This window comes from Muscardinus avellanarius, assembly GCF_963383645.1.
Source record: "Muscardinus avellanarius genome assembly, chromosome: 3".
NCBI classification, from domain to species: domain Eukaryota; kingdom Metazoa; phylum Chordata; class Mammalia; order Rodentia; family Gliridae; genus Muscardinus; species Muscardinus avellanarius.
The window spans coordinates 39306871-39322009 of NC_137788.1; the positions used below are offsets into that span (position 1 = coordinate 39306871).

At 42.2% G+C, this 15139-nt stretch overlaps 1 protein-coding gene across 3 annotated transcripts in view; it reads left to right on the forward strand.

Moving 5' to 3' along the window:
- The window catches only part of MAST2 (microtubule associated serine/threonine kinase 2), a gene marked incomplete at both ends in the record, with an annotated part of 181261 nt that overhangs the window by 150427 nt on the left and 15695 nt on the right, over positions 1–15139 (forward strand). For all 3 annotated transcript variants that reach the window (XM_080690730.1, XM_080690731.1, XM_080690732.1), the window contains 2 exons: positions 1068–1277; positions 10242–10343. In XM_080690730.1, coding sequence (XP_080546856.1) covers positions 1068–1277; positions 10242–10343 — 312 coding nt within the window. The remainder of the gene's footprint in view (positions 1–1067; positions 1278–10241; positions 10344–15139) is intronic.

Genomic DNA, 15139 nt, shown 5'->3' on the forward strand with positions numbered 1-15139 from the left:
TGTGTGTAAGTGTGTGTGTGTGTGTATGTGGCATGCACTGGGGATTGAAACCAGGGACATTCTATTTCTGAGCTATGCCCCTAGCCCTATTTTATTTATGTTTTAAATTTGTAAACAGGGTCTCACTAAGTTGCTGAGGCTGGCTTTGAACCTGCAATCCTCCTGTCTCAGCTTCCTGAGTACTGGGATTACATGTGTAGACCATCACACTTGGCCATGCTTTTCCTTCTTGGCAAATACAGTGGAAGCAGACTGCCTGAGTTCAAACCTACTCCTACCGTTTAATAGCTGTCTGGCCCTGGATAGATTATTTCCTAGACTTCATTATAAGAGTATCTATTTCATAGGGAGTTTGTGAGTACTAATGAACATTAAGCTCTCTTAAAAGTGCTCAGGACATAAAAAGCAGTCAGTAAGTGATAACTATTATTTCTCTGTTTAATCTGTGGTCTGTGCTTTCTGGCCTTGGGGTGGGCACTATAGATTAAGAGAGAAGGGGCAAAACACACAGCTTAGAAATGGTTTTATTGTACTTTACAATGAAGTCCCAGCATATATAGTGTTAATACATGTATTTAACATGTTAATTCCTCCTTATGAATCATGTTTTGTGTTGTCATTTTAGCACTGTATGTTGGTGTCCATAGGCATGTCTCCAGTCCTTCATGTAAGATGAACTGTTGCCAGAGAAAATATGCTGATTTCTTCCCTTTCTTCTCCTCTACCTCGCTTCTATTCTCTTTCTTGTACTCTCTGGCATGCTCTTTACCTTTATACACACACACAGAATTTATTTATGTGTGTATGTATACATATGTGTCCATTTGTCTAAACATACACTTGAAATCAGAAATCACCACCTAGTAGCCAGGTATAGTGGTGCACACTTGTAATCCCAGTACTTGGGAGACTGTGGACACAGTTCTGGGGCGTTGTGACAAGTGCAAGTGATCTTTCCATGTTTCTGAGATGTAGCACCATCCTTGGCTCTTCCTAGTCCTTTAGGCTTAGCTCTAATTGAGCCAGGCCTGGAAGAGAAACATCACTTTTCTTGCTTTTATTTCTAGGCCACCGCACAGATGGAAGAGCGACTAGCAGAGTTCATTTCCTTCAACACTCCAGACAGCGTGTTGCCCTTGGCAGATGGAGCCCTGAGCTTTATTCATCATCAGGTGATAGAGATGGCTCGAGACTGCCTGGATAAATCTCGGAATGGCCTCATTACATCACACTACTTCTATGAGCTTCAGGAGAATTTGGAGAAACTTCTACAAGATGTGAGTATCTTGGTACTGGGGCTATGGCAAAACCTCAACATCGTAGTCTCAGGCTGAGATCAAGAATTAGTGGGTCCTCAATCTTCTCAGTCTTCTGCACACCACCAGGTCTCCATAACAGTTTGCAGGAACCAAGTGTGGTGCTGATGGACTTAAATTTTCCCCAGCCCCCTGTATCACAGTGAGAAGCTGACATGGCATCAGTGAAACTTGGTTCTGTGAGTCTATTCTTTTTTCTTTTCTCTTTTCATATGTGTGTGTGTGTGTGTGTGTGTGCGCGCGCGCGTGCGCGTGCGCATGCATGCATTTTGAAACAAGGTCTAAGTTGTAAAGGTCTAAGTAGTAGAGGGTCTCACTAAGTTGCTGAGGCTGGCCACAAACCTGTGATTTTCTGTTTCAGCCTCTGAAGTTCTGGGATTCCAGGTGTGCACCACCATGCCCAACTTGAATCTATTTTTTTCTAAATCCAAATCCGTGTATTACTCTGCCTGAGACTCTAGCATTTTAATACTCATAAGTATTTGAATAAGAGATATGTTACACAAAAAGTGACCCCAGTAGATGTGGCAAGCTCTCTCTTAGAAATAATTTATTTAGAGCCGGGCATGGTGGTGCACGGTTGTAATCTCAGTACTTGGGAAGCTGAGACAGGAGGATTGCAGAGGTTCAAAGACAGCTTCAGCTACTTAGTGAGGCTCTCAGCAACTTAATGAGACCCTGTTTCCAAATAATATAGGTCTGGGAGTGTAGCCCAGAGGTAGCAGGCCCCTGGATTTCATCCCCAGGACCAGGAGAAAAAAAAAAAATGGGTTTAAGCAGAGCTTTCCAACAGTCCAACATAGGAAGCAAGGCCAAGCCTTTCTTTGTGGGTTTATCTATTTGTGAGCATTCCATTGACATGGGAGTAGTTCTCTTTTAGGGATTTCTATGTTTAGAGACTGGGTCCTCCCCAGCAACAACAACAACCCTGAGAAGCTAAAGGGAAAAGTATTCCAGAGATGGCCAAGACCAAAGTGAACACTGAGTTCTTAACCACTGCTTCATGCTCCAGTGCTTTCTTTGCTGGTCAGATGCCTTCCACTCATATCATAGTTGCCCCATGGTATGCCATCAGTATAGTTTGGGAGGAGAGGAGATGACTGTTTTTCCAGGGCTCTTCACATCACTGGCGTATAATTTAGTCAAGAACTCCACACTGAAGTCAGGCATTATAGTGCATAGTGCATGCCTGTAATCCCAATACATAAGAGGCTGAGATGGGAGAATCACAGTTTTTTGGGGTTTTTTTGTGGTACTGTGGATGAAACCCAGGGGATTTCTACCTCTGGGCTACATGCCCAGACCTATTTTATATTTTATTTGGAGACAGGGTCTTTCAAGCCAGCTGAGGCTGGCTTCGAACCTGCATGATCCTCCTATCTGAGCCTCCCAAGTGCGGGGATTACAAGCGTGCACCACCATGCCTGGCAAGGATCACAGATTTTAAGGCCAGTACATGGTAACTTAGTGAGACTGTTTCAAAATTTAAAAAGAAAAAAAAAAAAAAAAAGGGCTGGGAGATAGAAAGGCCCTCTGTTCAATCCCCAATACCACAAGAAAGGGGAAAAAAAACAGGAAGCAGGTTGTTCTCTGCACCCTTAAAGACATACCTAGCTCAGTGGGCAGTAGGAAAGTATTTATGTATTTATTTATTTTTTATTAAATAGGTGAAAAAGCACTTCCTTCCATAAAAATGTGTTTCTCTGATTTCAAAAGTAATACTTAAATTCAAACATTGTATGAATTTAAAAAGCCAAATTCCCATGAAAAGCAGTTTTTCTTTCTGTTCAAGAATTATTATTTACCAGTTTTCCAGCAGTGAATAGGATGCTCCAGAAACATTTAGGAAATCAGGGGATTGCTGAATGACTACTAAATGTCCTTCTCTCCAGTCCCCTTCCACCCCAAGAGAAGATCTTGCTGTGTCACCCAGCTGATCTCAAATTCATGGGCTCAAGTGATACTCCCACCTTAACCTCATGAGTAGCTAAACTGCAGCCGTGTGCCACTACACCCAGTTACAGAGTTTCTTCTTTATCCAGGATTGTTCTAAAATGCTAAAAACAGAGTCTTGCCCAAAAGACCTCAGTCATTTATCTCTTGACTGCCCCTGAGAGAAGACATTGTTGGTGCAGTATGAAGAACACTGAATGTGAGGCCAGTTTGTTCCTCTGCTCCCTGATTTGCTAGGCTCTTGGAATGCACTGGGGAAAATTCAGTGCCATCTCAGGGAATTTGCTGTTGACTAAAGTTGTAGACCCACCATTACATACTTACAGTAAAAATAACATTTATCTTGGTTATGTGTTAGACACTGCAGGAATGCTTGGTATGGATTAACTTCCATTTATTTAGAGTGTCACTAAGTAGCTGAGGCTGGCTTTGAACCTGTGTGATCCTCCTGTCTCAGCCTCCCAAGCACTAGGATTACAAGTGTGTGCCACTATGCCAGGCACTTCCATTTATTTAGGTAGCAGTTCACTAAGCCTGGGAAGAGGTATAAACAACCTCTCAGAGGTATAAAGGAACTTGGCACATTCCAGAACTTGCAGATGAGGTAGTTTGTCATACGTAGAGTTGAATTATACTTGCAGGGGAAAGTTGGTAAATTTTTAAAAATTGACAGGGAGCCAGAGGATGAAGGGCCTTGTGATATGCTTAGATTTTCATCATGAAGGCAGACATCATTCAATGATGTGGAATTGAACAATGACATGATCAGTCTTACTTATTTTTTATTTTTTTATTTTTCCTTCTGTACTGTTGGATAGAACCCAGGGGTACTGCCAGGTGTGGTAGCGCATGCTTGTAATCCCAGCACTTAGGAGGCTGAGACAGGAGCATCACACAGGTTCAAAGTCAGCCTTAGCTACTTAGTGAGGCTCTAAGCAACTTAGTGAGACCCTGGTTTCCAAATAAAATAGAAAATAGGTCTGGGAGTATAGCCCAGTACCTTCAGTACCACCAAAAAAAAAGGACCTAGGGGTACTGAGCTATACCCGCAACCATTTTTTCTGGGTGGGTTTTTTTTGTTGTTGTTGTTTTTTTTTTTTTTTTTTTGGTTTTTTTTTTTTTTTTTTTTTTTTTTTTTTTTTTTTTTTTTTTTTTTTGCAGTACTGGAGATTGAACCCAGGGGCATTTCACCTCTGAGCTGCACCCCCAGTTCAATTTTTTATTCTTTATTTTGAAACAGGGTCTCACTAAGTTGCAAGGGGTTCACTAAGTAGCTGAGGCTGGCTTCAAACCACATCCAACCTTTATTTTAAAACAGTGTCTTACTGATTTGCTGAGGCTGGCCTAAAACCTTTGATCCTTCTGTCTCAATTACTAGAACTATAGGCATGTGTGATTGCACCCAGCTAGCTTTTTTTTTTTCCCCTTGCCGTACTGGGTATGGAACCCAGGGGCATTCTACTCCACCTCCGAGCTATACTACTCCCAGCCCTATTTTTTATTCTTTATTTTTGAAACAGGGTCTCACAGAGTTGCAAAGACCTCACTAAGTAGCTGAGGCTGTCTGCAAACCGCTATCCTCCTGTCTCAGCCTCCCAAATGTTGGGATTACAAGCATGCACCACCACTCCCGACTTTGCACCCAGCTAGGTTTTTTGGGGTTTTTTGTTTGTTTGTTTGTTTGTTTGTTTGTTTTGCTACTGAGGATTGAACCAGGAACATCCTTTCACTAAGCTATTTTTTTTTTTTTTGAAACAGGGTCTCACCAAATTGCTGAGAGTCTTGCTAAAATGCTGAGTATGACGTCAAACCTGCAGTCTTCCTCTCTCACCCTTCCAAGTACTGGGATTACAGGCGTGTGCCACTATGCCAATCTAGCTATATTTTTAAAATAATAAAAATGACTTGCAAATGATATTCGCAAGAAGATGGAAAGACCTGGAGAACATTATTTTAAGTGAGATCAGCCAAGCACTGAAAGAGAATATGCCCAAACTAGGGAGTATTAGGAATACCAGAGGGACTCCAGATAATGGAGGAGAAACTTCAGCAAAGCTAGAATGGACAGGTAGGAGAGGAAGAAGGCTGAAGTTGATTAATGGAGGAGCTACATTCAAATATGTGTAAAAGTATGAATGTAGTACGGTCAAACTGGATACTCATTGTTGGGGGGAGGGGAAGTGGAAGGGGAGAGGGCACCATGCACAGTCTTGAATATATGCCATTTTCAATATGATCCACATAAAAATAAAAAAATTAAAAGAAATTTATGCACTGGGTGTGGTGGCACACGCTTATAATCCCTGCTCTTGGGAGGCGGAGACAGGAGGATCGCATAGGTTCAAAGCCAGCCTCGCTGGCTTGAGACCCTGTTTGCAAGTAAAAAGTATAAAATAGGCCTGGGAGTGTAGCCTGGAGGTAGAAGGGTTTCCAGAAACCCCAGTAACACCAAAGAGAGAGAGAGAGAGAGAGAGAGAGAGAGAGAGAGAGAGAGAGAGGGAGGGAGAGACCCTGTTTCCAAATAAAAATATAAAATAGGTCTGAGAGTGTAGCTTGGAGGTAGAAGGGCTTCCAGGAACCCCAGTACCACCATAAATAAATAAATGAATGAATAAATAAATGAATAAATAAATAAATAAATATAAAAGTGACTAACATTTATGAAGCACTTAATACATGGTAGACACTGTATTATCTCATAATCCTTATAACAATCCTATAAGGAAAGTACTGTTATTATGCCCTAAATTTACAGGTGAAAAAACCGAGGTTTATAAGGCCTAAGGTACCCAGGTAACTCATTTCTTAAGAAGCAGATCTAAGCCATGTGTGGTGGTGCACGCTTGTAATCCCAGCATTCGGGAGGCTGAGACCAGAGGATCGTGGTTCGTGGACAGCCTCAGCTACTTAGGCCCTCTGCAACTCGGTGAGACCCAGTTTCAAAATAAAGAATAAAAAATAGGGCAGGGGGTGTAGCTCGGAGGTCAAATGCCCCTGGGTTCCATCCCCAGACCCGCAAAAAACAAAACAAACAAACAAAAAAAGAAGCAGATCTAAGAACCCAAACTTAGTTTTGTCTTATTCCAGAGTCGAGCAACATCAAATTCAAACACATAGTCAGCAAATATTTACTGACCCACTGACCACTTTTTTTTTTTTTTTTTTTTGGGGGGAACTCAGGAGCATTCTGTCTCCAAGCTACAACCTATACCGCCCCCCCCCCAAGCTCTGGTTTTTTTGTTTTGTTTTGTATTTTGAGACAGGATCTCACTATGTTGATGAGAGTCTGACTACTGGCTGTCCTTAAACCTGTGATCCTCCTGTCTCATCCTCGCAGGTACTTAGGGTTGTTTTTTTTTTTTTTTTTTTTTTATGGTCTTTTGGAACTGGTAATCAAACCCAGCATGCTGCACCTACAAAGCAGGCATTTTGCCACTGAGCTACATACATCCCGGCCCCCCCTCCCAGGTACTGGGATTACAGGTGTGTGCCACCATGACCAGCTAACTGACTACTTCTGACTTTTTCTTCTGCAATATAACAGGCCCTGTGCTAGGCTTAGCATGTGAGAGAAGAAAATAGAGGAGATAGTATAGAGAGGGCCTCTGTCCCCGTGACGCCCTCCATTGTAGCTGTAGAGACAGATAAGACAACATGATAGTCCAAGTGCTGTGAGTAGGCAGCAGAGCAGAGAAGGAAGCAGTCACCACTTGCTCTTCGTGTGTGTGTGTGTGCATGTGTGTGTGTGCGTGCGCGCGTCCATGTGTGTTAGGGCATGGAGACTTATGTGAGACTTCACAGAGTTGATATTTTGCCTAAGTCTTATTATAAGAATGAACAGGATTTCCTCAACTTCCCAGCCTCTTTTTTCATTTCAAACCTACATAGAATGTCCCTGGGTTCCATCCCCAGTACCACAAAAAATAAATAAATAAATAAATAAATAAATAAATAAATAAATAAAATAAAAAACCTACATTTAGCTGAGTGTGGTGGAGTGCACTTGTAATCCCAGTACTTGGATGGCTGAAACAAGTGGATCACAGTTTTGAGGTTAGCCTCATCTACTTAGGCCCTGTTTCAAAATAAAGAATAAAAAATTGGGCTGGGGATGTAGCTCGGAAGTAGAATGCCCCTGAGTTCAATCCTCAGTACCACCAAAAACAAACAAGCAGAATTCTATATATATGTTTTTTAAGTCTTCACATGCTATTTTTCTTTCCTTATAACCTGTTCATTACTCAGTCTTCTGCCATTTAGCTTCCCTTAAATTCCACTAAAACTATTCAGACAAAAGCAGTCAAGGAACTAACTAATTGGTCAGTTGCCAAATCCTGTGGCCTCTTTCAGTCCTCATCTACAGGACACAATGAAAACCTCTTCTAGAACTTTTATTGTCAATTCATTGCTCTCTTCAGTCTTGTTACCTCTTCACAAGTTCTCTGTTCGCCTCTTAAATGCCAATGTTTCACAGGACACCATTTAGAGTGTCTGATCTCTTTTTTTTCCCTCTCTCCACACTATGCTGATGAGCCTCACCTGCTCCCAGGTTCTCAGTTTTCATACACAAGCCAAAGACTCCTACTGTCACTTGCCAGATTTTTCCACTTTGACGTCTCCATATGGTTCAGTCTTTGGTTGTAAGTAATAGAAATCTGACTCAGACAAGTTATAGCAGTAAAGGAAAATAATGATAAGAATGAAGAGAGTGGGTCTTGGAGAACTGAAAATAAAAATGCACTAAGCCTTCAGAAGGAACGAACACTAGAAACCAGAAATTGACAGCTTGGAAGTGCTCCTTCTCCTTTCCTCAGCTCTGGTATCTGTTCTTTGTTTCTGTATATTCTAGAGAAGATATGGCCCTCTTTTTTTCACCCGGGAAGTTCTCCTACACTGATGAACAATTATCTTTTAGTCCATTTTTCTTTCTTTTACTTTTTGGCAGTACTGGGGATTGAACCCACTGGCCTTCTACCTCCGGACTATACCTCCAGCCCTATTTTATTTTTATTTTTTGGAAACAGTCTCGCTAAGTTACTGAAAGCCTCAGAGTTGCTGAGGTTGACTGCAAACCTGCATTCCTCCTGTCTCAGCCTCCCAAGTACTGAGATTATAGGCGCATGCCTCCACATTCAGCACATTTATCTGTTTGTTTGTTTTTTTTGTTGTTGTTGCTTTTTGTTTTTTTGGTGGTACTGGAGATGGAACCCAGGGGATTTTCTAGCTCCAGGCTATACTCCCAGACCTATTTTAAACTTTTTTTGGAAACAGGGTCTCACTAAGTTGCTGAGAGCCTCACTAAGTAACTGAGGCTGGCTTTGAACTTGTGTGATCCTCCTGTCTCTGCCTCCCAAGTGCAGGGATTGCAAGCATCCGCTACCACACCCGGCTTGTCTTTGTTTAAATTCCTAGGAAAGCATTCCACACTGGTCAGCCACTGGCGGTAGGAGGGAATGTATAGCCACATGTTATAAATGTGGCTCCTAGTAGCCTGAGCAGTTCTCAGGAAAAAAAAAAAAGAAGGTGGGGGAGCGACTCTTGGGCCTGGCAGATGCCCAAGTGAGTATCCATATAGAGACCTCAGACTACACACATCCCAAACTCATTTGTCTTTTCTGCCTAGCTGTTCTTTCTCTAAAACCAAATGTAATATGTTCTTTGTCTTTATCTAAACTGCTTGCTGTTTCATCTCATTTGCAGATCAAATGAAATTTTCCTAAAAGTGAAGTTGGAGTTACCTTCTCTTCCTGCTTCTGCCACCCTTCAAGGCCTTGCACTTACCTCTCTCTTTTTTTTTTTTTTTTTTTTTGGTGGTACTGGGGATGGAACCCAGGGGCCTTCTACCTCCAGGCTATACTTCCAGACCTATTTTATATTTTTTATTTGGAAACAGGGTCTCTTAAGCCAGCTGAGGCTGACTTCGAATCTGCGCGATCCTCTTGTCTCGGCCTCCCAAGCACGAGAATTACAAGCGTGCAGCACCACGACCAGGCCTATCTCCATTCTTGCTCCCTTAACTTACACCTTTTTTTTTTCTTTTTTTTTTTTTTTTTGCAGTAATGGGGATGGAACCCCAGGGGCATTCTGCCTCTGAGCCAAACCCCCAGCCCTATTTTTATTTATTTATTTATTTATTTACTTACTTATTTTGTGGTACTGGATATGGAACCCAGGGGCATTCTGCCTCCGAGCTACACCCCAGCCCTATTTTTAATTCTTTATTTTGGAAACAGGGTCTCACTAAGTTGCAAAGGGCCTCACTAAGTAGTTGAAGCTGTCCACGAACTGTGGTCCTCCTGTGTTAGCCTCCCAAATGCAGGGATTACAAGTGTGCGCCACCACTCCCAGCTCCCCCAGCCCTATTTTTTATTCTTTATTTTGACACAGGGTCTCACTGAGTTGCAGAGTTCCTCACTAAGTAGTAGCTGAGGCTGTCCACAAACCGTGATCCTCCTGTCTCAGGCTCCTGAATGCTAGGATTACTGGCGTGCGCCACCACGCCCGGCATGACTTACACCTTTCTCATTGGCGTTACTACACTTTCTCGCTGGTGGATTTCCCTACTTGTAGGCTTGTCCTCTTTAGTATGTCTCTACACTGTAGCCATTGATCTTTCTGAAATACTTCAGTCTTATCACTCCCCAGCTTTGAGGTCTTTCTATTTCTTACAGTCAGTCTGAGGTACAAAGTGGACATCAGTGAGGGCTCTATTAAGAGTCACCCTTTGACCTGGGGTATGGAGGTAAAGCTGTGTTTTTGTGACATTCCTCAGTGCCAGTTAATATTCTAAAAGCTCAGTGCTTCCTGATGAGCACCTTGTTCCCTCTCAAAACCAACTAGCTTTCTCTTAGTTCTTTGCAGAGCTCTCTATACTGCTGATTATTTCTCCCTATAGTCAGTTCTGCCCAGTGTGGTCCTTCTTAGCCCAGCCACTCTGGGTCAATAGTTACTTGACTTCTGTCTTCTCCATAGGCTCATGAGCGCTCAGATAGCTCTGAGGTGGCTTTTGTGATACAGCTGGTAAAAAAGCTGATGATTGTCATTGCTCGCCCAGCTCGCCTCCTGGAATGCCTGGTGAGTAGACTCTGGTAAAGGTTGGTGGGGAGATGAGGCTTGGGGTCTCTTGAGGAAGTATCCTGCCCACAGAAAAACTGTGGTAGCCCCCCCTACCATCTCTGTTACTGAAGTCTTTATTTACATATTCTTTGAAAGCACTGGGGGAACTAAATAAGTTCCTATGAGGAAAAATGATTGGTCCTGAGAGGTGTACCAGGGATAAGTATTAAACTGACCTGCCCCCACCCTGAGCCTGCACTAGAACAGCAGGGCCTTGGGAGCCAAGGACATTGGCCAACTTAATTTGCCCATGTGGAGTCCTTTGTATAATCACTTTGCTACACTTTGCTGAGTCCCTACTTCATTATAGTCACTGGAGTTACAGATATGAATTGAACAGAGTCCTTGATCTCAAGATGCCTCCTCTTTAGTGATTTTAGAAATTATAGGACATGTGGATATATAAATAGTTCTAATGTTATAAGATATCACAACTTAGTACCAGCTGCAGCAGTACCTGGTGAAGGAAGTTCTTTGGGCTTCCTTATATTGTGCAGTGAAAGCTACCTGGGGATTGTGAGTAAGGCTTGACTTGGGACCTGAAAAGATGAATGTAAGTTGCCAGGAAAGAGGTATGGGGTAAGACTTTTGATGGAGCACAGGATATATTTAAAGGAGGGGCAAGGGGTGAAGTGGCAGGTCAGCTGTGCAAGATCACAGAATGTGTTGGCGTTCTCAGCTCAGGAGTGTCTGCATTAACCTTAGGAACAATTGAAGCCACCAGGAAAGTTTAGGTTAGAATGTGACATTGTGGGACTTCCGGGAAGATGGCGACCGAGAAAAGCGGGGCTTAAGAGTCCCGCTAACAACCAATCTCCATTACCACAAAAAGAGCGCCTTTCATAGCCAGAAAACACCATCACCAGAAAAACAAAAAAACCACCAGGCTCCAGAGAGAAAGCGGACTGAGAACAAAGCTCAGGGCCACAGAGGAGACACGCGCCCGAGGACGCGGCAGCAGCACCATACTGCCGGCGGCAGCGGCGAACTCAGCGGACGGCTACAGCAAGCCGAGGTGAGCCGATGCGGAACAGCCAGGCGGGATCTTTCAGCGCAGACAGCATTTAAAGCTCCCAGTGGCTGAGCTCAGCACACGCTGCAGGGATTCAGAGTGGAAATCAAAACCAGAGAAGAAAAAATACGCCAGCCTCACGGCCGAGGGCGTGGCAGCGGCGCCATATTGCCACCGGCGGCGGCAGCAGCAGTGAATTCACCGAGTCCAGTACAGCTACATCTACGTACTCAAGAACAGTGAGTCAAATTGCGGGCCACAGAGGAGAAATCCCAGTATTGTGCCTCCTGGGACTTGACCCAGTGAGGGAGTGGTGGTGGCAGAGATATCACACCATAGGAGAGCGTGCAACCTGGCACCCCCCCATAGTTTAAAGCAGCCTCTATCGACTCCCTGGGTCGGAGACTCTGTGATACAACCCAGTAAAGGAGTAGTAGGGTCTGAGATAATACAGACTCGAGATCCAGAGCACCTTAAGTGAAGCCATAGTGACCCAAGGGAAGAACCCAGAGAAGGCACAAACCTCCGAAATCATGGGAAAGAGGAATAACACTGAAGTAATGAATGTGCACAACCCCACAGCATCAGAACCTGATAAAACAGAAAATCAGAGATTTCTAGAAGATCAAATCAGGAAAATAACTGTAGAAATAATAGAGGTGCTTCGAAAAGAACTCAGAGAGAGCCAAAAAGAGATAAAGGATGCAATTAATGAAGTAAAGGCCTCAATTCAAAGCACAAACAACCGATTAGACCACATGGAGAACAGAATCTCGCTCTTAGAAGATGAGCAATCCAAAAATGAATGCATAGTTTCTAATCTAGAAAAAGATATCCAACAGCAGGAATCTGACATTGAAGAAATATGGGCCCATCTTAAGAGAGCTAACCTAAGAATAATTGGAATAGAGGAGGGAAAAGAAAGTGATACCAAAGGGATCAACAATCTCTTCAAGGAAGTAATAGCAGAAAATTTTCCAAATATAGAGCAAGAGGTTGATACACAGATCCAGGAAACTTATAGAACTCCCTTTAGACAGGATCCGAGAAGAGGATCCCCACGCCATATAATTGTCAAAATTACCAATGTGGAAGCCAAGCAGAGAATCTTAAAGGCAACAAAAACAAAGGGCCAAGTGACATTCAGAGGCAAACCAATTAGAATCACTCCAGACTTCCCAAACCAAGTCATGAGAGCCAGAAGGGCTTGGAGTAACATATTCCAAACTCTGAAAGAAAACAACTTCCAGCCAAAAATTTCCTATCCAGCAAAACTTTGTATCAAATTAGATGGAGAAATAAGAAGCTTCCATGACAAACAGAAACTGAAGGAATTTATGTCTTCAAAACCAGCGCTAGAGAAAATACTCAAAGAGATTAACTACAAAGAAGAAATAGGTAACACTCACCAGAACCAGAGAAACAAGAGTTTCCATCCAACAGACAACTAAGATTGGTTATCTGTGGAGATTCATTATTTATGTTAGTCTTTTACCTATCTCTAAATTGTATTGTTTGCTTTTATTGTTGTTAATTTTTAGGATTTATAGTTGGAATACTAATATACCTTCAGATATAGCATTTGGAAATATTTTATCCAATTCTATTAGTAACTTTTAACTCTGTTTACATTGTCTTTGGATATACAATATTTTCTTTTATTTTTTAGGGAGTTTGTATATTCTTCTGTTGCCTGTGCCATTGAAATCATATCCAAGAAATCACTGCCAATTTCAATGTTGTGAGGTTTTATGACCCAGATTTTCTCCTAAAAGTTTATAGTCTTAAGATTTATATTTAGGTCTTTTATCTAGTTTGAGTTAATACTTGTATGTGGGATTAGGTAAGGGTCCAATTTTATTCTTTTCCATGTAATTATTATTTTTCAACAATATTTAGTTAAAAGATTATTATTTCCACCACCAAATGTTCGTGGAAACCTTGTCAAAAATAAGTTGACAATATAGGGAAGAAGTTAGCTCTAGGCTTGTATTTAACTCCAATGGTCTATATATCTGCCTTTAGAACAGTACTACACTGTTTCAATTATTGTAGCTTTATATGGTTTGAAATCAGAAAATATACATCTTCTAGCTTTGTTTTTGCTTCGAGATTGTTTTGGGTATCTAGAGTCCATATTCCATATCAGGATAGATTTTTTTCTGAAAAATAAATATATGATGGTTTCACCTAAAAAAAAGAAAAAAATATTCTCTGGTAAGAAAGAAAGCAAAAAGAAATATTGAAATGTTATCTTTAAGTCATCAAAAGCTTGGTATCAGACAAATGAAACTGTTATGTGAGATTATCATTTTTAATTTTGGATAAATTGCTATAATACTAGATGTCAACCACTAAGCCAAGCATGGGAGGGAGGGATGGGGAGAGAATGGGGTGGGGATCTGGTGGGGGCTGACTGGGCGATGTGTGCATGTATGACTACAAAAGTTTGTATCCCACTATGATGTATGAATACAGTGCACCAATAAAATAAAAATTAAAAAAAAAACATTAAAAAAAAAAGAATGTGACATTGTCAAATTTTTCTTTTTTCTTAACTTTATTAAGGCATAACTTATATAGAATCAAATATATCCCTTTGGAGTACATAGTTTTTTTTTGTTGTTGTTGTTGTTTTTGTGGTGCTGGGGGTGGAACTCAGAGGCTTTCTACCTCCAGGCTATACTCCCAGACCTATTTTGTATTTTATTTGGAAACAGGGTCTTACTAAGTTGCTGAGAGCCTCACTAAGTAGCTGAGGCTGGCTTCAAACCTGCGCGATCCTCCTGTCTCAGCCTCCAAATTACTGGGATTACAAGCGTGTGCCACCACACCCAGCTCAAGTACATAGTTTATTGAATTTTAACAAACACACAGCATGATTGAGCTGGAGACCATTTCTGTCTCCTCAAAAAATTCCATCATGCTGGGCGTGGTGGCGCACACTTGTAAAATCCCTGCGCTCGGGAGACTGAGACAGGAGGATCGTGCAGGTTCAAACCCAGTCTTGCTGGCTTAAGAGACCCTGTTTCCAAAATAAAAATATAAAATAGGTCTGGGAGTGTAGCCTGGAGGCAGAAGGGTTCCATTCCCAGTACCACCAAAAAAAAAAAAAGTTCCATCATACCCCTTTGTGGTCATTCCCTTCACCCCTCTGCTCTCAGGCACACTTTTTTTTTCTTTACAGGTCTGGGGGAGGAACCCAGAGGCATTCGATCTCCAAGCTACACCCCCTGCCCTATTTTTTATTCTTTTTGTGTGTGTGTGTGTGGTACTGCGGGTGGAACCCAGAGGCTTTCTACTTCTGAGCTATACTCTCAGACCTGTATTATAGTTTTTTATTTGGAAGCAGGGTCTCACTAAGTTGCTCTCTGAGAGTCTCACTCAGCTGAGGCTGGCTTCGAACCTGTGCGATCCTCCTGTCTCAGCCTCCCACGCGTGGCAATTACAAGCGTGCACCACCACACCCAGCTTCTATTTTTTATTCTTTATTTTGAAACCAGGTGTCACTGATTTGCAGAGGGCCTCACTAAGTAGCTGAGGCTATCCATGAACCGCAATCCTCCGGTCTCAGTCTCCCGAATACTGGGATTACAAGCGTGCGCCACCACACCCAACTCTCAGACACCACTTATATGCTGTCTTTCTCTATGGATCTATTTGCCTTTTCAAAGTTTGTGTAATGAAACTGTGTTCTGCCATGTGGATATATATCCTTAGCATGTTTCTTGAGATATATACA